The sequence below is a fragment of the Telopea speciosissima genome, chromosome 9, assembly GCF_018873765.1.
Source record: "Telopea speciosissima isolate NSW1024214 ecotype Mountain lineage chromosome 9, Tspe_v1, whole genome shotgun sequence".
NCBI classification, from domain to species: Eukaryota; Viridiplantae; Streptophyta; class Magnoliopsida; order Proteales; family Proteaceae; genus Telopea; species Telopea speciosissima.
Window position 1 is genome coordinate 19,760,290 of NC_057924.1, and position 22,255 is coordinate 19,782,544.

General features: G+C 38.3%; 1 protein-coding gene across 1 annotated transcript in view; it reads right to left on the bottom strand.

Moving 5' to 3' along the window:
* LOC122640377 (sodium/calcium exchanger NCL-like) overlaps positions 1–12,910 on the bottom strand; it is a 40,017-nt gene extending 27,107 nt beyond the window's left edge. Inside the window, exons 1-3 of the mRNA XM_043833543.1 lie at positions 12,493–12,910; positions 9,706–9,891; positions 9,260–9,441 (exon numbers count right to left, since the gene is read on the bottom strand). Coding sequence (XP_043689478.1) covers positions 9,260–9,441; positions 9,706–9,891; positions 12,493–12,889 — 765 coding nt within the window. The 5' untranslated portion in view covers positions 12,890–12,910. The remainder of the gene's footprint in view (positions 1–9,259; positions 9,442–9,705; positions 9,892–12,492) is intronic.
* Positions 12,911–22,255: the final 9,345 nt, after the last annotated feature.

Consider the following 22,255-nt stretch of genomic DNA (forward strand, 5'->3'; position numbering starts at 1 on the left):
TGATGATTTGTTCAACCGTTTTGATAGTTTCAGTGAAACTATACCATTCTTGTTTATAGACTTCTTTGGTTGGGACCTTGGGTAAGGTCCAGTTTTGAAGGGACTGGTCAAGGTCACTTGTAAGAACTTCATTACTAATAACTTGATTTGGCGAACTGAAGTCGCCGACTAGTCTCGAAGACATGGATCTACTTAGTCTACTCATAGTTATAGGGATCCTATCCCCCCAAACAAAAATATACTTCCATCCACCAAAGGGTGAAGGAGATTTTAGTTGCTAATCAACCGATAACGGGACTTACCTCTACCCTATACGGCTCCAAATAGCCACTAATTCTCACAACGCAACTCCCAGAGGACTGCCGGAAAGTAAACTTGGAAGGGAGAAGAACTTAAACTAGGGGTCGGCTAAAGATGCTTGGCTCTGATACCAGCAGTTTAAGTTCTTCTCTCCCTTCCAAGTTTACTTTCCGGCCAAGCATCTATTTAGCCGACCCCTAGTTTAAGTTCTTCTCTCCCTTCCAAGTTTACTTTCTGGCAGTCCTCTGGGAATTGCGTTGTGAGAATTAGTGGCTATTTGGAGCCGTGTAGAGCAGATGTAAGTCCCGTTATCTGTTGATTAGCAACTAAAATCTCCTTTACCCTTTGGTGGATGGAAGTATATTTTTGTTTGGGGGGATAGGATCCCGATAACTATGAGTAGACTAAGTAGATCCATGTCTTCGAGACTAGTCGGCGACTTCAGTTCGCCAAATCAAGTTATTAGTAAGGAAGTCCTTACAAGTGACCTTGACTAGTCCCTTCAAAACTGGACCTTACCCAAGATCCCAACCAAAGAAGTCTATAAACAAGAATGGTATAGTTTCAGTGAAACTATCAAAACAGTTGAACAAACCATCAATTACTCTCCAGATATGGAAGAGATCCAACTCCTAGATCCCTCAAATCTTAACAAACTTAAAAAAGATTTCAACTACCTCCATATAGGACTCATTCAAGTTGCCATAAAACCCCTGCACAGGGAAGGACTCAACGTAGCCCTCCTGCTTGCACTCAGGGATCAAAGATTCTTACAATTTGATGATTCCCTTTTAGGGATGATAGAAACCAGTCTTCACAAAGGCCCAGTTTACTTCAATTGTTACCCAGATATAAATCTCTCCCTGAATGATGCAAATCTTCTAAATACCCTTAAAGTTAACATACTTACCAGTAGTTACAAGATGAAACAAGGATCTATACCAATCGCTATAATCCATAGGATTCAGTACAAGGCCATGAGGACCTTAAGACCTAAAGCTCTGAGAAGAACTATCAAAGGACAAACCACGTTCATAGAAACAGACTTTGTCCATTCAAGAACCGTTCATTCAAAAACTGTCAGCTGGAAAGACATTAAATTTCCATCAAAGTGGTGTCTCCAGTCTCCTTGCCCGGAGTCACTTATTGAACCTAATAATGATGTAGAATCCATAAATCAAGATCAAGATGGAATGGTCACTATAACGTTCCAAAGAAAGGATAAGCAAATTAAACCAAACACTGAGGAATTTGAAAAACTCAGTCATGTCCCAAGTAGAGCCTCAACATCTAGTTCTTTAACAAGTTTACATTTAGAGAACCAAAGGTTACATGAACAACTAAGGACCTTCAAAATCCTAGGTTTACATACCCCAAATAAAAATAATGTTACCCAAGGGATTTATGAAGAACAGTCTAACCAGTCTTCTCATATAAATGAACCAACTTCACCAACCTAAACTGACATGCAACACGAAGCAAGAGTTGATGTAATCACAGTAGAGGACTATGAGATAGACAAACCCAAACTCAGGATAGATTTCATGTTACCCAGAAATGATGAAAAAAGAGAATGGTTTTTTAACTACTTCTCAAAAGAGAAACAACAAGAAATCAAGAACCTTTGGTACGATAAAATGAATGCCATCAAGACAAACATAATATTCTTCACATACCTAGATATTTATACAAGTAATAGAGACATTCCCTATCCTTTTTCAAACATAAATGCTAGTAAAAAGGTCTACCACACCTGAAAACTAGCTGATGACAAAACCATTGAAACCATACACCCTCCTGGTTCTAATATCAAGTTTAAAATAAATAACACAGAAATCTCAACGACCCCTTTCAGATCCACTGAAGGAGTCACGGATGGATCTAAAAAGGTTATAGAACAAACAAATTACACAAACCAATATTTACAAACCATAGGAAGCCAACTAATCAGAATAGAGAACTTAGTTCAAAATGATACCCTTACTGAACCTCCCTCTCATAAGGATCAAGCTAGTACTTCCTCAACGACAACTCTGTTCAAACCTTTCACAATATCTAACAAAAGTCTAAAAAATTTAAATACTCAAGAAAACAAAGACTTAATAAGTCAAATTTCTAGAAGGTTACAAAACATGGTAGTTCCTGATACACCTCAAAAAGAAACACAAGGAAGCTCTGCTTCAAATGTGGCAAACATACAAAGACAAGCTCCTTCTGATTCTTCCAGTGAAGATGAAGATCAAGTAAACGCAATCACTAGTCCTTATATGAGTAATAATTATTACTCTAGACCAACTTACCCAGATCTCCAAATTGAACAAAGAAAGGATTTTTCCCAGGCAAATTACCAAAGTGGCACCATCTATAAATGGAACATAGATGGAATGTCAGACTATAATTTGACAAACAAACTTCAAGAGATGACCATGGTGAGCAATGCATACCGGATCAAGAATATTCCCGATCAAACCATAACAAAAATAATTATTTCTTGGTTTACCGGGCAACTCAAAGGATGGTGGGATAATGTCCTCAGTCCAACTGAAAAAGATTCAATCTTAAATGTCATCCAAATCAATGAACAAGGATTACCAATCATAATTGAAAACCAACCAGTTGAAGACGCAGTAAATACCTTAATTTTCAGCATAACCAAATATTTTCTAGGAGATCGTACAAGACTTAAAGATAGATCTTCTGAACAACTTTCAAACCTTAAGTGTAAAAAATTACATGATTTTAAATGGTACAAAGACACGTTCATGACCAAAGTTCTAACCAAGGAAGATGCAAATCTCCCCTGATGGAAAGAAAAGTTCCTCACTGGGTTACCCAGTTTGTTCTCTGAAAAATTGAACCAAAAACTAAGAGAAGAAAATAACGGAGAAATTCCCTATCAAACCCTCACATATGGTGACCTCATAAGTCTAGTACACAAAGAAGGGCTAGCCTTGTGTATAGACATCAAACTCAGGAAACAAATCAGAAAAGAGTCAAAATCCTACAAAAAAGAGTTAGGAGGTTTCTGCGAACAATTTGGATTTGATTCAAAGATCATCTCCCAAAAGAAACATAAGAGCCATAGGCATAATAGAAAAAATAGATACTCAAGCAAATACAGAACCCATAAGGATCCGGACCACAAATTAGATAACAAGTCCAGCCCTAAAAGATATAGGCCTTACAAGAAGCCCTTTCAAAAATCAAAACCAACACAAAATACCAAAACTGAATGTTATAATTGTGGTAAACCAGGCCACATAACCAAATACTGTAGTTTAGCAAAAAATATCAATTCCCTTATAATGCCTGATGATACAAAAATCCAACTTCTAGATGACCTAGAAGAAAGTAGCTCCGAGAATGAAGAACCTCAAGAGAATGAAATAAACAAAATTGAGTCAAATAGTGATGAACAAAGTAGTGATGAACAAGCCTCTCCTTGTAACTGTAGTCAAGGAGTATTTTGTAAAAACTGTGATGACTCCGAATCATCGAAATCCATCAATATGATACAAACAAATTCAGGAATAAAAAATTTTAACAAACCAGAAGAATTCCTCAATTTTGTAGACCAAATCAAGGATAAACATACCAAGACCCTATACCTCCAACATGCTCAAGAACTCTTACAACAAGTTTCCTCCTCAAAATCCCAGACTAAGGCAACCCCTTATAACATAAAAAACATCTATAAAAAGTTTGATAAAACTTCTACTCCTTCACCAAATCCAGACCAAATAAGGATTGCTAACTTAGAAGCCACTACTAATGATCTAAAAACTGAAATAAAAAACATAAAAGCAGACATAGCAGAACTAAAAAAGTTCCAACAGATAGTCGAGATAGAAGAAGAAGAAGATGACAATGCACAACCTCTACCAAATAATAATGAGGATTTTATTGATCTCATTAACAAGGTCAAATGCCAACAGTGGTATATTATTGTCATATCTTCCTCCCACAAAATCAGTACTATAGCTCTAGTTGATTCAGGAGCTCAAATAAACTGTATATAAGAAGGGTTAGTCCCAACTCAATACTTCGAAAAAACAACCCAAGTTTTAACAAGAGCAAACGGATCAAGATTAAAAGTCAACTACAAACTTTCAGATGTTCACATCTGTAACCAAGGAGTCTGCCTAAAACAAATGTTCATATTAGTAAAAGACCTAAACACTGAAGTCATTCTAGGACAGCCTTTCCTAGAACTTATAAAACCCTTCACTGTGTCAAATCAAGGAATTACAACCACCATCCTAGGCAAATAAGTTCATTTTGAATTCTTCGAATAAGCCAAAACAAAAGAAATAGATCTGTTCAAAACAGTTGCCATATCAAAGCAATCAACTATAAGGCAAATTCAAAATAAACAAAAGCACTTGCAATATCTGAAACAAGAAGTCAATCATAAAACTATTGAACAAAGACTCCAAGATAAAACAATTCAGAAACAAATTTCTAACACCTAGAGTTTCCTGATGCTTTTTGGCATAGACGTAGGCATATTGTCCGTCTCCCATATGAACCAAGTTTTACGGATAAGGACATTCCTACCAAAGCCAGACCCATTCAAATGACCCAAGAATTACAAGAGATATGCAAAAAAGAAAAATCCAAGAACTTCTTAACAAAAATTTGATAAGTAAAAGCAAGTCTCCTTGAAGTTGTGCTGCTTTCTATGTTAACAAAAATGTTGAAATAGAAAGAGGAACACCCAGATTAGTCAGAAACTACAAACCCCTAAATGAAGCCTTACAATGGATTAGGTATCCAATTCCCAACAAAAAAGAATTACTCCAAAGACTCTACCAAGCTACCATCTTTTCAAAATTTGATCTCAAATCTGGATACTGGCAAATTCAAGTACATAAAGAAGATCGCTACAAAACTGCTTTTACAACACCATTTGGTCATTACGTATGGAATGTAATGCCTTTTGGATTAAAAAATACCCCCAGTGAATTTCAAAATATCATGAATGACATCCTCAATCCTTTTAGCCAATTCATAATTGTCTACATCGATGATGTCCTTGTTTTCTCTAAGTCCATTGAACAACATTTCAAACACCTAAAGAGTTTCTTCCACACCATGAAAACCAGTGGACTAGTCCTCTCTCAAAAGAAAATGGAACTATTCCAAACAAAGGTTAGATTCCTAGGTCACTATATCTACCAAAACCAAGTTATTCCTACAGAAAGATCTATAGCTTTTGCTGACAAATTCCCTGATCAAATCCTAGACAAAAGGCAATTACAAAGATTTTTAAGAAGCCTTAATTATGTTGGGGATTTTATTCCTCAAATCAGTCAGTTGTGTAAAGATCTTTATTCCAGACTCAAGAAAAAACCAAGTCCCTGGACTTCAAATCATACCATAGCAGTCCAAAACATCAAGAAACTTGTAAAAGAAATCCCTTGCCTAAATCTAGCAGATCCAACATTCTTCAAAATAGTAGAAACCGATGCCTCAGAATTAGGTTACGGAGGCATTCTTAAACAAGTCCAAAATGACAAAGAGCTATTGATCCAGTTCACTTCAGGAATTTGGAACCCTGCCCAACAAAATTACAGTACCATCAAAAAAGAGATCCTATCAGTAGTTCTTTGCATTCAAAAGTTTCAAAGTGATTTATTAAACAAAAAATTTTTAGTAAGAGTGGATTGCAGTGCTGCAAAACAAGTTTTAAAAAATGATGTTCAAAACAAATTTTTGCAAGATGGCAAGCCCTTTTATCAAGTTTTGATTTTGACATAACCTATATTAAAGGAGAAATGAATTCAATTCCTGATTTCCTAACCCGTGAATTCTTGCAGGGTCCCAAATCAATTTCAGTAATCATGGCTCCTAAAGAGCCTCCCAAACCAAAACCCGGCATTAAATCAAAAGACTCCTATGCCAAGTCCGCTCCTTCAAACCAGTTAATAAAAATCTCCCCTTCCAAAACAGTAGTTGCAAGTGTCCCTTTCACCCAAGTTGTAGCTAGCCAGTCCACCAAAATGGTTCCAAATACAAGATCCTCCCAACTACTTACCAAGCCCAGTTCTTCCACAACAGTCTCTAAACCAGTTCTTTCCCAGAACTTTCCCAAGAGCCAATATGTTCTTAAACAGGCCTACCAAAACCTTTTTGCCCTTGATGACCAATTCACCAAAGGCTGCAAGACTCCTGTAGAAATAGCTCAAAAAGTCTTTTACAAATATTGGAATTTCTACTCCCCAAACAGTTGAAAAAATCAAGAGTTCTATGAATTCATTCTTGTTGATACGGATTCCATCCGTATCAAGCAAAATTTTGACAAAAATGATCCAAATCTTGTGACCCATACTTCAGTAATCATCCTTCAAATGATCAGCTCAAAAGATTGGGGCACACATCCCCTCACTCCTAAAAGATTCTCCCAAGTCTTTCAACCACAAGACATGGATGCCTGGCACCATGCTTTTCTGTATCAAAATAGTAAAAATCAACACTCGTGGTTTTTCTGTTTTGACTACAAGTTCTCAAGTCAGATCCCAAATTGGTTCCCCCGATGGTGGACCGCTTATGAGCCAATCCAAGACATCCTACCAGATCAAGTGTTTGATGCTTTCAACATCTACTGCCAGCACATGGAACAAATCCCTGAACAGCCTGATCTTATGAGATTCTTCATCCATTGCCGCCTGGCTTGGATTATGTATTGGGAGTATGCAATCGAACGGACTGAAAGCCCCGACTGCTCCATCCCAATACTCATAAGAAATTTCAGAGTCAAGTGGTGGGACAAGTATGACCTCAGCAAGTGCACCCCTGAAGCCCTCATACAATCAATCACAAAAGTTACCCCTCAAATTGCCCCTTCAGAAAAATCAGACAAGTCTAGCAACAGTAGACGCCTTAAGCTAAAGGCTAAACAAGCAGAAATCGAGGCTCAACTTGCTGCCCTTGATACTGAAGAAGGAGAAGGCACGGACTCCAGTGTTAGGTCCATAGACCCCCATCTCCATGAAGGCCAGTTTGCTCAAGAATCTGATGATGGACTGGATTTCATCAGCCAAAAGTTCTCCACTTCATCAGCAAGATCCACCAGACGGTCCATGGGCCAAACATCCAGAAAATTGGGCCATAAGCCTAATGGTTAGTTGCCGAACCCTGATGTTGGAAAATCGTCAACCATGACGACACCAAAAGAATGGCACAGCAGTTGACACGCAGCTGTATCAAAAGGCGGGTCCCAACTACTATCTCTGGTCCTAGATAGTCAAGCCACCACTAGGCCCATTCCAATACAGTGAACAGTCTAAACCAATGAGGAAAACAGTGTTTTTACACGTGGAATGCCTCGGTGTGGTTTTTGAAGTTTCTTTTCTAAAGATTCCAAGTTCTACCGACAAAGTAGTGAATAGTAAAAGTCATTTTACTGTAGCACTACTTTCCAAATTTACTTTCAGCGCCTTTGCCTCCAAAGTCAAGACTCTGCCTCAAATTTCAACAAGTCTGGGCCCATGCCCACTTGCCTTCTACGCTCTGCCAAAGATTCCTTCAAGATAAGGTTACTTTCGGTGGAAAAGTAAAGGGTCCAAAGCCTCCAAAGCTCTATAAGACCCCTCGTCTTCTCGGAAAGGAGAAGAATTTAGAAGAGGAAAATAGAAGTACGCAGCATCGCTATAACTCAGCTCTTCAAATTCTCTTGCACCAAGTGTTCTTCAAGTAGTTTTTAATTTTATTTTCTTTAAGTGTAATTATATATATATATATATAGAGAGAGAGAGAGAAGAAATCAAAGCATTGCAGAAACCCCATCAACTAAGGGGAGGGAAAAAAGGGCCCATCCAAGAATCACCAGATCTGATGTGTTCTAACACATTTATGACATTTTTAGTACTGTATTTATCTTGGCAATATCAGCACATCAGTTTCACTCCTGGAAAGGTGTCCACTTCCATCTTTGTACTCTTCAGCTTTTTCAATAAATATAATATCCCCTTCAATACCGACAAAAAGAATAAAAGTGACGCAATATCCAAGAGCAGCAAATATAAAATAGAGCATGTTTCATAGATTAGTTATAATATGCTTGTCAGAAATAAAGAATTCAAAGCAATTTATTTTTATGAAGCAGGAGTTGGGAAGTAGGATACCACGCCCTCCAATAACTGCCACATGGTAGTTCAGGTGGGGTTGAAATTTTGTGTATTAGGTGGATCCCAAGATCTTATACTCACCCGTCAAGTTTCAGCGCAATCTGAGTTTGCCAAGTATTGATATATCAGGGACTACAGTGGGTGCATGGACATACACGGGAGAGTATCCACACATACGAGAAAAAACATTTATTCTCAGTATGAAATTTGATATGTGACCAATCCACATCATTTTCTAAACATCCAATGGTCAGAATTTCCCGATCACCCTTCCATGACACAAAAAACATATGGCGTGCTGATCTACTTCTAGGTGAGGGCATGGTGCAATAGTTCTCCCTATTTTTATGCACCAACTTTTTTCTAAAGCACATTTGTATTTTTTAAATTTTAGCGACATTCTAATTGACACGAAATCAAAACATACTTCATATTTTTCTAAAAGGTTATTGTAGAAACCGCTACCTCTAAAAGGCCGACCTTGTAGGAAAGGGAGGAAATAATATGTATATCATACAGGAGCTTTTTAACATGGCGGACTATCCAAAGGGGGACACGGGTAGATAAATAATTTTTTAACACCTGCCCGCTCCCAGGGGGACTCGATACCGTAACCCCTGCCTGCTCTGATACCATGTAGAAACCACTTCCTCTAAAAGGCCGACCTTGTAGGAAAGGGAGAAAATAATATGTATATCATATAGGAGTTTTTAACGCGGCGGACAATCCAAAAGGGGACACGGGTGGATAAATAATTTTTTAACAGTTATGTATGCATGGACACATGATAATGTAATGGAAAATATTGACAAAAAGAGGGGAATGAATACCTGATATAGGCAGTAAGTGACTAATAAAACAAGAGAGACAATGAGTGCAATCAAGACGGCTAAACGTCTTTCCGAACTTGAATCGAGGAATTGTGGTAGTTGGACAATGAGAAATGGAATAACAGAAATAGCCAAGATCCTTGCAGCGTAACAAGTCCAGATATCAGTAGTAACACCGGATCCTGCAAAGATAAAAAAATTTATGGGTTATACGACATATTTGCTTACACCCTTCACTTGGATCTTGTTTTAACTGTAATTGGGCTTTTCCACATACAAGGATCGTTTACCCATTTCAGAATTAAAGAAAAAATGAAGTTTACGTTCCAAACATATTTCTAACTAGTAAAAGTTATATGTTGTACACTATAATTACATCATTAGTAATTCCCCTCTCTAGGACACTATTAGTGATTAACATGTAAATTACATGTATAAGCGTTTACCTGTTAAGCTAAACCTTTTTGTATCTTTTGAATCTGTTGCAATCGAATCCTCAATATCACATTTGCCAACAATTACACAAGATCCCCACAGTAATGTTAGAAGCATGACAGTGGACCCAGCTAGCAAGCCCATTCCAACGAGGACCTGACTTTGAGCAGTTGCTGTAGTTCCAGAAAGGCCAGATACTGTGGGAACATGGGAAAATTCATTAGAGGCAAACGTTAATCAATAAACAAATATTCGAGAACTCAATAACCACCGAATGCATAATAATATAGTTCATTCAAATCAACAAAACAACATAAAATATGTCAAACATAGAAGTTTGTCACCTGAGGAGACCATGTTTCTCTCAACATTTGAAAGCCATGCATAGCCAAAGTCTTACAAAAATTAACAACCATATAAAAGCAATGCTAAATTGGTTATAAAATGCTTAGGCAAGAATGTATCTGGAATAGCATCACCCTTCAGCATTACAGAGAGACAGAGGTTATATTGATTCCTAATGCACAGTAACTCAGAAAAATGCAGCTTGCATAACGGTCAGTGGTTATTCATAGTAGTTTACGGGCATTGGTTGAATCTTTTATTGATGCTTAATTTCCTTCAAAAGTTCTGTTAATTCACTCCATCCATAAGAACCAGAAGGAAAAAAGGGATGACATTCTCCACAGGTGCTGGCAAATGACTAGACTTTGACATTCCAGCTTACTAGGCAAATATGCAAGCCAGGAAGCATTCAGACCACTTTGACCAGGGACAGGAAGTGAACCAATATCTTCTTTGTTACAGAAAGGACTTAGGTTCACATAGAGAAGCTTTTCTACTATGGCAGGTCCATTAGATTCACTACACAATCGATTTGAAAGTCCAGCTCAACAGAACAGCCATTAGAATAGAAATCACAACAACAGTAAATAAGACATCAAAAATTCATCAGATTTAAATCAAGGTAAATGCGAACAGAATAGAATAAAAAACAAACTGTTCTATTGTTAAGCGGATCTTAATCAAGTCAAATATCAATATCTAAATCCAGATTCAATTTTTGGATCACAATGCATCTATTGACAGACCTATAAGCGAATTGAGGGAATGAAACCGGGTTATTAATTCATACTCCATTATTCAGGTATCATACCGATATGGCCCAAACTAACTTTTCTTCTAATTGGTATGCCACAATCTCAAGATTGTAGAAAAGTCATAAAACTCTCAACACGATTCACTATGCATATTGACATGCATATTAATTAATAGAAGTTTTTTTCTAATCTAGCAGGTCTAGAGGGTATCTCTAGTCCAGTGCAATTATCTTTCCACGTGGCAGATTGGATGGAGCTGAAATTTTGTGAACAAGGAGATCCCAAAGTGCATGTCAAGTTTCAGCTGAGACAGAATTTCCCACATGGCAAAATAAATGATGTAGATAGAAGCATGAAGAAGACCAAGACAGAATTCAAAAAACCAAAAAAAATTACTGTTAACGTGAATAGTGTGTGGGGCTCAATATTGACAGCTGGCTTGGATGAGATGCTGCCCATATTTGTTAGGATACTATCTATTAGTTTCTATTTTCTCGCATTTTTATTGAGTCAATAGCTAGAGTTTCTATTCTCCAGCAAGTTTCTATTTTTATGTTAGTTTCCTATTTTCAGTTTTATTGGCAGCCAAGCAATCTCCCCACACTATTGGAAGTTGATAATTTTGTAAGCATTGATGAGATGATTATAAATAAGTGTATGTGGCTAAGCAGAAAAGGGACAGAGATTGAAGAAAAGAGAGCTATGGTTGAAGCTGTGAGAGGCAATGAGGGTGAGAGGCCTTGGGTGAGAGGCCCTGGGCTGAGAGTGTCCCCTATCCCCCCCTTCCATATCCCCTTCTTCTTATTCCCTATCCTTTTATGTTCCTTCTTTCATATGTAAACAGAAAAGAGCAATAAAAAAAAAAATCAGTTAATTCTATTCTTCCTTATTTTATTGATCTTGCTGCAATCGATCGAGGTCAAGTTGCATTAATAAAACTCTAAAAAATACCGTGAACAAATGAAAATTTTCAAAGAAGGAATAGATTGTCGAAAATACATGGGAGGCTATATGATTGAATCTAAGTCTGGAACTAAACACGTGGCCAATCTAATACATGTCCTAGATATCCATACAGTCAAAATCGCAACATCATCCTTCCACATGGCAAAACTTGGTGTCTAGTATAGATATACCCTCATGACTTGCCCGTCTAGACAAAAATTTGCCTTGAAAGGCAACATTTCTGTTAAAGGATTCAACTTAGACTTAAACTATCATGAGCTGTTTGATCTAAAATTCTTAAATACAGATTATGTTCAGTATAAGATATTCCTTATATGATAACCAGGGAATTGTAGTTGCACCACCAAGCAGATATGAACAAAGTGTTTCCTACACTACAAGATATGTCCACACCTTCCGACACTAAGGCTTGGGGAAGTAAGGAAATTTACTTTGAGCAAAAGCAGAAAACTGAATAAATTGACTCGATAGCAAGTTAGAAACAGAGCTATTATTCGACTTTTTCTTCTTTCAGATCAATCAACTCGAACGCAGAAAACCAATCAAAAGTTTTCCAAGATCGAGCACATTAGGGGTACAGAGATTAAATAAAGATAAGAAATGTCAAGCGCAGGCACTCGTCGTTCTGGCAATCCGAAGCCAGAGAACCCAGGCAGCACAGAACATCACTTTCCAAACAAACAAATCACTGCAATTAAGCAAATATAGAGGAAGGAAGGAAGCTTTTCTTACCAAGTATGAGCATGGCATCAGGAAGGGCGCCAAGGATAGGGAGGAAAAGACCACCGATAATTCCAGGGCCGATGATCGCAAGCAGAAGCTCACTTCCATTGGAAAGGAGCTTAGCAGCCTGGTACATCAGGAACCCATAAACTATGATAAGGAATATGTTCCCTAAGATGGTAGAGGTGCAGGGCAAGAATCCATAAGTTTGATCGCAGGTATCATCAGAGAAAACCATTCCCTTGAGTGCGATGAAGGATGGTTTTCGGACATTGTCGATTCCATCTGATACCAGTTCCAAAGATGAAGCATTCTCTGCAATAAATCTGCTCCGGCCAAACCCAGCGGTCGCAAGGAACACAGTCAGAACAAACAGAATTGAGAGCACAACTTTCTTCTTCGCCATAGTTCCGTCCCTCTTTCTTTCTATGTCACTGCAACTACTTACCCAACTAACTCGAAATTTATCCATTTCAACCCCTCAAGATCAGTAGTTGTCAAGTTGGACTTTGGACCACTCCTTGCTTCCTTAGAAGATATGAACAGCCGAACAGGGACAGAGCGTCGAATCACGAATGGAGCCAAAAACTGCTACTCGCCTAAAAAAAATTAATCCCGAATTTCGGTTAGTAAATGTTACAGACAGATGATGCGCGTAAAACTGATTCAAACGGCCTTTCAAGACTTTCCCTTCCCGCTATTGGCAAAATAGAGAATGCTTGGCATTTCCGGGTGGGGCCATAGACGGCAATTTTCAGAACGATTCGTCATATGTGTATTAATAAGTAATAATTAATAAGTGTCGGCACGATTCGCTCATTGAAGATAAGGGTGTCAATTGGGTATCGAACCAGATATTCGGTTCGGATCCGATTCGGTCCCAAGCGATCTAGATCCGAACCAAGTCTTGAAATGGTTGTAGAATTGAATCTCTATTTGTTCATGGATGGTTTCGATTCAGATCTGGTTACAATCCGGTTCTTGTATTTGGTTCTTATCTGGTTATTACATCCAGTTACTATATCCAATTTAAATTTGGTTATGCCATTTGATTCTCGTTCGATTCTGATATTTACGAGACAAATCAATGTTTGCTTCTTCATAAGAAACTTGTAAGAAACCACTCAATTGACACCCTTAGTCTATGGTAGATCATTCATTTGCAGTTTGCTTACCCCAGCGAAAATGAAGCGGTAAAGAATAAAGAGAAAGAAGTGAGAATTGAAGGATTAAGTTAACCACGTAACCGTCAATTAAAGTCTTTTAAACCTAATAAAATATTAGGGTTTTATGTTAATTTTTAAGGCGGATATTCGGTCCAAAATCGGATAGATCCATCAGATAGGTGGGTAGATCCGATCCGAACCGAATTATAAAGACAGTTTCAAATCCAAGATTTAACCATATTAAATTCGATCCGGATCGAAACCGAGTATTCAATCCGGATCCGGATTCGGTACTTGGTTAGTGGTTACTCATTGACACCCTTAATTGAAGACATAGGCCGAGGCAATATTAATATGTTATATTTCTTGGGAAAATGTTTCCTATGAGGAAGCGTGGCCCTTGTGGGTGCATGGAAGTTAATAGGATCACGTAGAAGCATCAGGCGAGTTCATTTCCACATTTAATGTGTGGGGCAGTTGCCCCTTATGTTAAGGATGTCAAATTGGAACCAACCAAATAATCAGAATCAAACCGAATTGAATTTGGTTAAAATCCAAAATTGGGGAACAAAACCAAGGTGGGACTTGATTACTTTTTCAATCTAATATAGGAACCGACCGTTAGAGTCAGAACCGAATCAAATTGGATACCAATATATAATAGTATATTAATATATGATAGTATAATATATTAATATATCATAATATGGGAAACAAAACACCACCTAGTCGCATAGCGCATGCTGGCACCTCTGCACCCAGACACAGGGATGCACGAAATGACTATTGCACCGTCATTTCCATCTTTCCAGGGAGTACGACAATCATTATGCGAACCCCTATGTCTGGGCGTAGGTGGCCAGGGACGACGTGCATTGCACAATCAGGTGGCATTCTCTTTCCCACATAACTATAACTTTAACTATAACTATAACGAATTTTTATCTCCTCCAATTCTAACACCCTTCAATTCCCTCCAATCCTTCACATGGGAGTGAAATGGCCACTTACCCATTGCCTTGGGAAGTGTGTCCACGCAATGGGTACGTGGTCATTTCAGCTCCCATGTGAGGAATTGGAGGGTGTCAGAATTGGAGATGATAATGATCCATATATTTTCCTTTCTCATTAAAAAAAAAAACTATAACTATAACAATAACTATATATATATATATATATATATTTATTTATTTATTACAAATCAAGTACAAGAATTGGAACTAAACCATATAGAAACCGAATAGGAATCGGAATCGGGCAAATCCAATACAAAATATTGATTTTTAAAACCAAGGTAGCACTTGGTCCGATTCTAGATCACAAAAGCACTCTTTGTGTTAGAAAAAATAACAACAAAAGGAGAGGACCGTGAGATTACCTGAGTCGAACAAACACGTTCTGTCCTTAAGATAGTATTTATACCCTAATTATTGCATTGAGTTACAACAAATCTATCTCCCAAGATAAATCAGGCTTGATTTGATTACTGATTTGTAGGGATAGTAATCACCTTGAAACTATGAGAGAATGTTACACTCAAATGACTGATTTCGTGGGCTACTTATGGGCTCACCTGACCGTTTGGATGGGTCACAACCATTGGGCTCACCTGGCTGCTCGGATGGGTTACAATCATTGGGCTCAACGTGTACCCCTTGGAACAGACACCGATCCAACGGTCAGATCTGAACCATCGCCCTGGTTCACTGACCTACGACCCAGAAAAGGTTAAGGCACCTCATTGCGAAGTGCAAAATGCGTCATCAAAGCACCACATTGCGCCTCACGCACGCGCATGAGTACGCATATTCGCTCGGACAGTCACCGTCCTTGTAAGTGCACCTTAGAATCTCTTCTAATTAAATATAACATGTAAAAAATGACCACTGACACATATAACCTATAAGAATTCTTTCTTCATAATTGATACATCATTAATTTGAAAAATTCCAACACTTTGGAACCAAATAGAATACCGGGTTCGAGATGGATTTATACCCTTACCCTATTTGTCCTCACAGGAAGCATTTCTACTCTTTCTTATGATTCTCTGGGGCCCATGATTTGAGATATTGAGCGATACATACCGATTTTGCAAGTGCCCAACCCCAATACTATGCCGATACCGTATCAATAACATAATATGAACAAGGGGTAAAATGGTCAAAAATCCTTTTTTTAAGGGAGAATCAGGGATAAATTTATCCATATGGTCGATCCGTGCCGTTACCAATCCGATTTCATATCGATTTCCGAGTTGACCGATACCATGGTGGGCCTCTATATCACGGAATGTGCATACGAGGTTGGTTGTGGGGCCCAATAAGTGGTCTAGATTTTCAACTTATTTTTAAATTATTTCATAAGGAGGGTGCCAATCAGTTAGGGCGTATATTTTTTTAAGGATGGAAGGTTTTTGTTATTTGTTGCAGGAAATATTTTGTCTTCTAAGGTTTGGGATCCTTAGGACTGAAAATCATGGAGGTTTGGTGCTCAAACCAATTGATCGCCAATGATCTTCCATCCCCTACTAACTCTCCTTGACCTCAGCTATATATTAAGGATCTTATGTATATAAGTAATAGATCTTTAGACATGACCTTTTCTATATTCAAACATAACTTATGCTTAGAAGTGGCTCGTAACCTTGCGATCTATGCTCAAGACAATCAAGTTGTATTTTTTCATAATATTTAAGCAGGTTAATTTCTTTTCTTTCATCAAAAAAAAGAAGAAGAAAGATAGCAACGAACACGGGTCACAGACTATGAAATGATATTTTAGATAGACTATGGGCAAGAGATACAAACCACTGAATAAGACAATAATAAGTGGAGAGTTTGACAGTTGAACGGAAGTTGAACTTGAATGACAATTGAGGGATGGTATTTTTCTTCAACGCTCGCTTCCTGAGCTTGAAAAGCTTCCACACCAGCAGACTACAGACCACAGAGTATCATGTGGATCCTATGTATACGGCTTATATCTTGATTTTTATCTTCTCTAAGTGCAGTGCAAGTGTCCACCACTGCATCACACTTGAGAATCCAACCATCCACTCAACACTTGAGAATATAAAAAAGGAAATATGTTCTCTGGGCCGCAGTGTAGCCTGCGCTCAGGCACATGGGCAGCCTATGCAGGGGCAGGGTGGTCATTGCACCCACTCCCATGTGCCTGGGTGCAGGCTGCGCTGCAGCACAGAGAACAATGCCCCTATAAAAAAAAGACATCACTATCCATGTTTTTACGGTTGAATTCTCAAGTGTGGTGTATTGCTTGATAGGATAATTTTTGCGAAAATCTATGATTTCTTTTGGGTACCATCATTGGAAAATCGTATTTTGATAAATGCAAAAAAAATATAAAAAAAATAGACAAGACTCAAAACAGGTCGTACCGAGTTATTATAGAATTGTTGGTTTTGACTAGGGGGTGAAATAGGGTCGGATCATTACCCAAAAAAAAAACCAGGGCCGGGTTGGGCTGGGTTTTTTAAAACCCTGAGTCCTCTTAGCTCAATCCAAGCCCAACCCAGCCGTAGGTCGAGTTGAGATATCTCAGCTCAAGCCCAACCATATCGGGCTCAACCCGACGCTAATTGTCCCTGATCAAGCCGGCTTGGGTTGGATTGGATTGGATTGGATTGACCTTGATTTTTGCGGGCCTGGTTGGCCCTGATTGACCAGTCTCATGTGGTTGAGTATTGGATTGTTTCATACTCAATTGACTATTAGACTTTTCGTTGGATTAAAAACTTAGATCCAATCTTAAAATTTTAAATACTTTTGTTCAATAGATAATTAGCGTTCTTTTGGCAAACCAATAGATAAATTACATAACAAGAATTTCAAAATGTAATTAATAAATTGTAATGCATAACCTTAACACATGGCTGTGTCGAGCCGGACTGGGCTTAGCCCGAGGCCTCAACCTTGGCCCAGCCCGACCTTGACCCCATGCCTAAAAATTCAACCGTAACCCACCCTCAGGGTTTAAAAATCCAGCCCAGGCCCTGTTCGAACTCAAGGTGGGCTTAGGCCGATAGAGCCAAACTTACACCCCTAGTTTTGACGAAATTGTGAGAAAATCATCAACTCCTATCAAAAGTCTTAAAACAGTATAACTAATCTTTTTTTTTTTTTTTTTGGTAAATCGAAGATTCATTGATTGGAATGTGTTACAGCCGAGGCATCCAAATCGCATATGGTTTGGAGCCAGGGAACTAATCTTCATTGATAGGGCAGGTTGGATTCTATCCAAAAGAAAATCTTTTGAAATGAAAATCATCTCACCATATCTCAGAAACGTATCTTCAATGACTAATGGTTTGAAACATATTCAACATCACCCCAATCAAAGTGCCCCCAATCAAAGTGAGCAATAGCTTGGAATGATTACACACATTGAACAAGTTTGCATTGGAAAAAAGTTCACGAGTCATTAAGTCATTGATATGAGTTTAGGGTTTAGGGTGTTTTTTTTTTTTCATATTTTCTGTATATTTTTATGATTTTTATGATTTTTATTATTTTATACATAAAATAGAAAATAAATGATTCACAATGACCAGGTTTGACCAAGCCGATTCAAGTTTTTGACCTGACGAGTAGTCCGAAAACCCGATTTTAGTACAGGAAATATCAAGTAGGATTTTAAGAATCAGATCAAACTAGATCAGAATCGATGGATTCCAAGCTAGTTAGGGCCGATTCTGTACGAAAAAAATCCTATAATGCCTAAAAAAAATGTTGATTTTGAGGCTTATCTGGACCAATCCAGTCCAATTCCGATCCAATATAGATCAAAATCAGCCGAAACTAATCCGAATCCCGATGCCAAGCTTTTAAACACTAATCCCTCGAGATTGAGAGCGGTAAAGCGTAACTGTAAGTAAAATTTCAGCAATCTGCCTAGTGCCCATTATCAACTAAAAAGATAAATATAGGCGACGACGATACATGGTTGCGAGTGATACCAAGCATCCTAAGCCATAGTTGTAAATTCAGCCACAAAAAATAAAGCACAAGGGATTTATTTCGTAAGGGAGAGGGTTTCCTAAAAGACAACGCGGCCTCTCATGCATTTTGTTTTCAATTTTTTTGGTAATAGTATTTTATATAGTAACGTGAAAATTCATTGTTGAAGATTACATAATTCCAAGATCTATGGATTAGAAATGGTTTAAACTATCGTACACATCACCGATAAGACTTTTCTTGTCAAGGAGTCAGTCAAACTGTTAATCTCCCTTAGAACAAAAAGAAAAGATAAGTAATATCTTTCAAAATAGGACGGAGGTTAAGCGGTGAAGAAGATAAACCTCTTTGTAGATAAGTCATGATGCTCTTATTATCGGACTCCAATTGCACATGATCATAACCATCTGAAATAGCCTCCAATAGTGATGATATTATTGCCAAAACCTTCTCAATTGCAAAATCGTTGAAAACCATGGGAATAGACACAACATGAAGAGGTTTTCCATGGTAATCACGACATATAATGCCAAGTCCACCGCCTGATTTGTTTGATGGTAAACTAGCAGCACAGTTGATATTCACCACACCTAATGGAGGAGCAGTTCAAAACGACATAGTGTTCGAAAGAGCAGGAGTATTCACTCGAAGAGATACAATAGGTTGAGCATTAGAAAACTCATTGAAGACCGAAAAAATCACTTGTATTACTTCATCTGGTGTCCAATTTCAACACCCAAACACCTCATCGTCTCTTGCATGGGATCATTACTTTTTATGAGTCAAATTTATTATAAAATGGAAAAAAGTTCTTTGAGCCGCTTGTCATAAGGTATTCTAGCATAATAGCATTTCTATATCTATTTCTATCTCTTCCTCTCATGAAAATCTACTTGTTGGCGTCTAATGTATGACATTTTACCTCATCTCGTTGGTTGGGCTGTAAATGAATAGTCAAAATCCATTTCCGCATTCGTGTCCATATGTGTTTATAACTATCTGAATTCGTTTGCAAGCTAAACAAATACAAATACAGATAAAGTATAACTATCTGAAAAATTATATTTACATGTAAACGGATAAAATATTTGATCCGTATCCTTGTCTGTATCCGTTTAGCATTATCTGAATTTATTCAAAAACTAATCGAATATAGATGCGAATATAACACTATTCAGACCAAATCTGATCTGTTTACATCCTTCCTCGTAAGCGAGTAAGAGTTCTCTATGCCACTTGTCGGATAACTCTCTTCCAAAACAAAACTGCAGAAGCAAGCAAAAATATCGCGTGGAATCTTTACTTTTTTCTTCTTTTCTTTTCTTCTCTGTCGGCAATAAAATATCTCGAGGGTCATGGAGTCATCATAGTCGGTATTCGGTATCACCAAACTTTGTTTTGATTTGATTTTGATTGGATGGGTAGTTTCTGATAGGTAGTTGGAAACGTGGAATGAAAGGACAGAGAGTTGTGGTTTGCGGTGCACCACGTAGCGCCATAAACACCGTTCATATACGTCGCCGTCAAAGAGCCTCCCCGCAAAACCTTTCTGGTCTGAATCGTAGGTGCAGGTGAACGTACGTGCAGAGAATGTTAATTCTCCGTACATTGAGTGTCCTGAGAGGCGTCCATCCGTCATATTTTCACCATTTACAAGGGGATGAGGGGTAGTTATGAAAACAAAATAAACATGTAATTGATTATGAGAGGAACGTTCACTTACACGTAAGATCCATAGCCTAGCTGAAACAGTGCTCAATCTCTTAAACTGGTTATTCTTGTTTCTTACCCAACACACTCCTTTCCCCCCCCCCCCCCCCTCCAGTTCCCTATCCGGCCCAAGTCCCTAGTTCTCATAACAAGGGGGACGCAATGACCACCCGAACACTTTACCTAAGTGGATTCCATCCCCCTCATTAGAGGGACTGGGGAACTGGAGGAGATGATTTTCCCTCTTCCCCCTCCCACTTCTCCCTTTCTTCTTTAAAAGAAAAAATAAAAATAAAAAAAAAATTCTCATATAGGTTATGGAGGGAGGGATTAATATGCCACTCGTGTGTATTGTCATTTTTAACGTCAAACCAATGGCAAATAGGAGAGACCGCCAAAAACAGAAAAAATATAATGAGACAAAAATATATTAATGCAATGATTTGTTTTTATATCTATCTCTTTTCTTAAATTCAATCTTTTTTTTCTTTTTCTTTTTTACATTTATAGACATCCAAACGAAGCCTAAATTAGGGGTGTCAAAAAACCCGGCCAGTCTGAGCACGCGCAAACCCGCCTTGAGACCGAACATGGCTGAGTCGGGCTTGGGATAAGCAAGGGTTGGGCAGGGTTTGATATTTGCATGGCCCTGGTAGGGCCAAGCCGGGCTTGGGTTGAGGCCTTGACCCTGGTAGGGCCAGTCCAAACCTGTATTATATAATATATATTTGTACAATAAGATGTGCTTTAGTGCAACGGTCAAGGTTGGTCTATTGTAACCAATTGGTTCACTGATTTGAGTTTTGAAACTTCTTCTTTGAAAAACGAAAAACGAAAAACTCAATTATTTTTTATAACTTGGGCTGTGATTGGGCTTTGTTAGTATGACAACTGGGCCATATTCATGGTCAATCAGGGCCGGGCCGGGCTTCAGAAAACCTTGCCAAGGTCAGGCTGGGTTGAGGGTATGCTTGGCCCTGGCAAGGTCAAGCTGGGCTTGGGTTTAGGTTAAGTCTCTTAGGGTTGGGTTAGGGTTTAGGTTAAGCTCGACCCATCCCGACCCATTGACACCCCTAGCGTAAATTATTTAACAAAAACAAAATCCCTTATTTCATTATAAAAAGTAAAAAAAAACAAAGAAAGGAGAAAAGTTCTCTATGAGAGAGTGTATTGCCCAAGCCCAAGAGGGGCCGCAATGACAGTTCCACCCCATGAAAGGTAGAAATCCTATCCCCCCATGATGCCAATGCGCATGCTACCATTAGCCCCGCGTGCACGTAAGAACCACGCCCCCCCCCCCCTCCCCCTGAAAAAAAAGCTCTTATATATGTTGGGTTCCTTTTTCCTTTGTTCCACTTGAGGCTTGAGGCATTTGGAGGTCCCATCCAATGAGGGAACACATAGAGGGGAACCCCTCGCCAATGGGGCCTACATCCCACAATTTAAGGGTGTCAATCAATCGGTTTGGTTTGTTATCAGGTCAACCCAAAACCAAACCATTAAAGAAGTTTTCGATTTTGATCAATTTCGATCTGATTTGATCCAACTTTTTTATCGATGGTTTTTAATTAGTCTACTATCGGGTTCGGTCCTATCCGATTTTGTGTGTTTACATATATACATAAAGAAATTAATGGGAAAATCCTGATTTTTTTTTTCTTACAGTTTCTTATCTTATCAGTACAATCTCTGTTTTTATCGGGGTCAATCCAATTTCTGGTTTGGTCGTTGAATTCGGTTAGTCTGATTCAATATCTATTGATTCCATAAAATCTCAACCCAAAAACAAATAGATAAGGATTTGGTTCAGTTGAACCAGTCTATTTCAGTCAGTCCAATCGGTTTAGGCTGAATTTTGACACCTATACCACACTGACACACCCCTCCTCTTTGTTTTCTTTTGCAGGACCAGAATCA